Source organism: Triticum urartu, chromosome 5A (genome assembly GCF_056163025.1).
Source record: "Triticum urartu cultivar PI428250 chromosome 5A, HENAU_Tu73, whole genome shotgun sequence".
Lineage (NCBI taxonomy): Eukaryota > Viridiplantae > Streptophyta > Magnoliopsida > Poales > Poaceae > Triticum > Triticum urartu.
The window spans coordinates 317,243,321-317,248,547 of NC_141877.1; the positions used below are offsets into that span (position 1 = coordinate 317,243,321).

At 46.2% G+C, this 5,227-nt stretch overlaps 1 protein-coding gene across 1 annotated transcript; it reads left to right on the top strand.

Moving 5' to 3' along the window:
- Positions 1 to 2,130: 2,130 nt before the first annotated feature.
- Positions 2,131 to 2,774, top strand: LOC125555921 (uncharacterized). The gene has a single exon (XM_048718725.2). The coding sequence runs from the start codon at positions 2,180 to 2,182 to the stop codon at positions 2,561 to 2,563; it is 384 nt and encodes a 127-aa protein (XP_048574682.1). The 5' UTR covers positions 2,131 to 2,179; the 3' UTR covers positions 2,564 to 2,774.
- The last annotated feature ends 2,453 nt before the right edge of the window (positions 2,775 to 5,227 follow it).

Consider the following 5,227-nt stretch of genomic DNA (forward strand, 5'->3'; position numbering starts at 1 on the left):
CTAACCATCTAACTACTGGGTGGTTTACATGCTTTTCGATAACTTTTAACTATTTAACAACATATTTTGAATTATCTAATAGTTGTAACCATGACATTTTCAATTAGTTAGCTATCTTTAATGCACATTGCACAAGAATTTTGTTGTTATACAAAAGAAATTGGAGTGTCACTTGGAAATCCGTTGCTTTCCAAAACCCTAGATTATACGTGCAGTGCCAATCCAAGTTTTTCATGCAAAAAAAACTGTAAAATGGAGGAGCAGGTATTGATGGTGTGAGTTGCAACGTGATCGAGTTTCGAACGCAATCATCTGACTCAACCCGTTTGAGATGAAACCCCTTTCAACCCGAAGTGGATGAACGTATCTAAATGTTAAGTGAAACACTCCTATCAGCACCGTTGCTTCTTCGTCTTTAGTCCCGCGGTATAGACATCCGAGTGAAATCCCTCGTCCCATGTAACCTTTTGCATTTTTTTTGCAGCCAAATCCCACTAGTTCCTCTCGTTGTTTTCTATCCCCAAACTAATTCTCAACCACGTTCATCTCTCTCTCTCTCTCTCTCTCTCCCCCTCTCTCTCCCTCCCTCTCTCTCCCTCCCTCTCTCTCTCTCTCTCTCTCTCTCACCTACGCAGTCCACCTGTGTCGCCCATGTTCCCTCCAGCAGTGCCGCTCGGATCTATTACGCCGCATCATGTGGTTGCAATCCACATCACCATCAAACTCTCCATCCATTACTCCGCCTAGATTTGATCCCCTCCACCGCAGTACTCCTCCTCATTGCATCTCCGACACCAACGACTGTGCCTCCCTGACATTCTCCAGTGCTCCACCTCCAACATGGCATACTACCTTCACCAGTGTTACCGCAACGTCGTCGCCGATGTAGGCAGTGGTTGTGCACTTCACTAGCATGTGGTAGCCTGGTAGGCACCCTAACCATCGGGAAGGCACAAGAGAAATAAATAGCTAAGTGAGATGCCGGGCTAGTAGAATTGGGTTTACAGTTATGAATTCCAATTCTTGAATTATAGATACAATTCATGGTAGGCTAAAAAGGTTTTAGAGTTTGATTTCGTTGTAGTTTGTTAAGACTTTGTTCTCTCGCAAAAGGGGTGCTACATATATTATAGTAATTCTATCGTGCAATGCACTATATATCAGAAAAGATAATATTAACATTACACGTCAATACCCCTAAAAAACATTACACGTTAATACAGAAAAATTGATTTCACGGTGATATTAGGTAGAATATACTCTAATTAACATGTTACATTGAAAAGGATATTAATTGTATTGCACGTTAATATCAGGAAAGAGGAAAGATACCGATTGCACGTTGATATTAGGTAATATATAATTACGTGGTTAGCATCGAAGTTTATATTAGGATGGTATTAACAACACACTAAACATGTTTAGCCCTAAAACACCGGAGCAACATAGATAATTGATACGTTCAAACGGGTGAGATTCGTTGCATCTCCGTAACTCGCTCTTTTTATATTGTTTTTCTAAAGGAGGATTACCTCCGGCCTCTGTATCTGAAAGATGCATGCGGCCGTATTATTAAAAAGAGCAAACAAGTAACAAGGTCCGCAATCCAAGTACAACTCGCAAATGGAGCAAAGAGAAAAAAAATAAAACACAGTAAACTCATAGCCACAACCGGCTAGAAAATAGGACAAAATGACTAAACACCTATCCATATAGGGGTAATCTATATCAATTTTTGTCTACCAGGTGTAATGTTTTAATGACTAAACAAGGTTTGCAATGCACTATACTCAAGGCTTAATCTATATCGATACTCTATATATATGTAAATCTTGAGTGGTCTTAGAATATATATTTTTGACGGGCGAGTGGTCTTAGATTAGTTGGCAGTTCTAAGACCACTCAAGGCTTAGGCAGTTTTTCTCAAAAATAAAGGCTTAGGCAGTTACCCGCAAAAAAAAAAGATTAGTTGGCAGTTTGTTTATTTAATTTTTTTATGGGTAGTTGGCAGTTTATTTTGTTTGATGTGTTTGCGTTTCCTTTCATTACATCGTAAGAAAAAAAAACTTCTACATACGGCTTTTCCACGCATATATATTGTTCTAGTACGTGGGATGGTGTTGCCATCTTGCCAAACCCACCTCATTCCCCAGCGAAAACTTCCAAGCCGCCAGTAGCGATGGCTGCGTCCGCCCCTCTCGCCAGGGTCGCGCTCCTCCTGCTCCTCCTCCATGCCGCCCACCATGCTGCCCATGGAGGAGCCGTGGCCAGGCTTGCTGGCACGGGCGGAGCGAGGATGGCATCACCGGAGGGGTATGCGCCGGTGCAGACCGCGGTGTACCGGCCGGCGGCATCGGAGGCGTTCGAGCCGTTCCAGCTGTGCATGGGGTGCCGGTGCTGCCCGGCGGGGAACAACGGCTCGTCATGCGTGGACACCCAGTGCTGCTACGGCATCAACTGCAACCTCCCCGGCAAGCCGTTCGGGACCTGCGCCTTCACCCCACGCACCTGCGGCTGCGGCGCCAACAACTGCACGGCTGCACCCGCCCCGCCTGCGAGCTAGAGTAGATTACAGCAGGATCCGATTGATCTTGATCAATCCGTCCGATCCACTTACGAGTTTGCATCGCCGGATCGATGCATAATTACGGCAGATTAGCTGATTATTATTTGATTAATAATCAAAATCCCTCGTTCTCATTTGTAAATGTTTCAAAGTTGTTTCGGTTGATCATCGCTGTTGACATGTGATTGAAAGTAGTGATGGTAACATCGATCAACTGTTACGCTTTTCTCTGTCAAATCGGCCGATCGATCGGTTCCTGGAACAATTAATCAGTACTGGGTACGTGCGTTTAATATAATCCCGTGCTCTGAAGAAACTGCTGAATTAAAGCTGGGCGCTGACGTTTTGTGTTCCGGAGAAATGAACGCCGGTCTCACTGATTCTCCCGGCTTACTGATTAAGGTCATTATGGGTGTGCATTTTTTTTACTTAACGTTAAAAACACTCTTATATTATGGGTCAGAGGGAGTAGTATATATGAACACGCATGAGAGAGATTTCCCAAGAGTTAAGAGAGTATATCTTACAGAAAATATACAGGGTGCTCCACGCCCCTATACGAATACGGCACAACATCGGTCATCGGCGGCTGTTGTGTTGGCTCTTAGTCTTGGAAGACAATGAGCACTACCACCTAACCTTGTGAAAGCTACGTTGGTTTTGAGGTCCTAGATCGTGCTCGTTTTGCTAATTGAGATTTTGGCTGATTTAGCAAGTTTTATTCGTTGAACAAGGCTGATTTAGCAAGTTAACTGATCGCCCGTCGACCAAACGCATGTGAGTGCACTCGATAGATCAGCACACAGAAATCGATGTTACCTGCCCTGCCGGCCCGCAAAGGATAGATATATACTCTTGTCTGTCAGCTGCTTGCTCACCCTAGAAAAAATTAGTTACAGCACTGAAACCTCTGTCAGAGTCAGAGCCCGACACGACAAAGCAGCATCAAAGTGAGTCTGAAACCACGAGATACTATCAGGAGGAGGTAGCCTTTGTCTGACGGCCACACGCACACGCTGTTCTCTGTCTAGACTAGACTAGAGAGGTCAGGCAGTTCAGTTGAGCCTTGGTCGTCTGACTGAAGATGAAGGTCCAGCCAAGCCAGACAGTGTTGAGCAGACAAGTGGTTCGGGATGCGATGCGATGCTGGAGGGAGGCCGGGGACACGTACGTTGGTCGGGGAGCGCGGGCATCGTCGGGTGCGGCGTGTCCGCCCGACGGTGGGCCGACGGCGCCCTCGCGCCGGGGGAATCATGCGCACGGAGGGATAGCGGACAGGGAAGGTTGCGATCGTTGGAGAGGTCGATCGGCATGCGCGCGTGTGCCCATCAACTCTTTAATTAGGTTCCAAGCATCCACGATGAAGCTTAGTTCCTCTCTCCATCATTTGCACGAATAATATGGCGATTAACGCCGTATCGTACACGGTAAATTAGACCATAATCTTTCATGCTATAAAGTATCAATTAAACCATCAATTTGTCTAATTCACATCTAAATGTTTTATCAGGATGTCACATCTAAGCTTCCACAAATAACACAACAATAAGGAACAAAAACAAAAAACTAAGATAAAAAAAATATACCATAAACATAATGGGCATCAGGTTAGATGTGACATAAGTATGTCACATCTAAATGTGTCCTAAACAGACCCTTAAACCATAATCTTTTTTTTTCTTTTTCGCGAATACACACGAAGCATATCATTGCATTGATAGAGGATAGATATTGTAGATCGGGTGGGTGTGAGATAGTGTGGCGCCTCCCAAGGTTCAGGCCAGGCTCGGGCCTTGTTTTGCAGCCCGAAAGATAGTTCAGGCCGGGCTCGGGCTTCAATATTTTGGTATTTCACACCGGGCTTTCAGGGTTCGGGCCAGGCTTGTATGTGCGTACACTAAAAAACAGCGTTTGGGCCGGGCGTTCAGAATTCGGGCTTGATTTCGAGCCAGGCTCAGGCTTGAAAATAGAGAGTATTTCGGGCTTCGGATCGGGCTCAAGCTTGAGAAATGAAGGTTGGGCTTTTACAAGCCCGGCCCAAAACCCGGCCCGGCCCAATGTTTGCCCGGGTTTAGTGCACACGTTGCAGTGCATCCAGATAGTCCATCCTGTTAGCGCGATCAAGGAGGCGAGGCCCTTGCGGTGGCTGGCCGAGGAGTCGTGCATGGCCAAAGTCCACCAGCCATAGAAGTCGAGGGACCCATTAGATGGTTGAATAGCGAGGCGGCGCGAGGAAAGCATGTCGTGCCAAGTAATACGAGAAACCATAGAGCCAACGACGAGATGTTGAATTGTTTCTTCCTCCTGGTCGCATAGGACGCACGCAGATTTATCTGGAAGCCCATAACGGGCAAGACGAGCCGTGGGCCAATACTGATCTAAATCGACAAGCCAGAGGAAGACTGTCGGTGTCAAAACCGGCGGATCTCGGGTAGGGGGTCCCGAACTGTGCGTCTAAGGCGGATGGTAACAGGAGGCAGGGGACACGATGTTTACCCAGGTTCGGGCCCTTTTGATGGAGGTAATACCCTATGTCCTGCTTGATTGTTCTTGATGATATGAGTATTACAAGAGTTGATCTACCACGAGATCGTAGAGGCTAAACCCTAGAAGCTAGCCTATGGTATGATTGTATCTTGTCCTACAGACCAAACCCTTTGG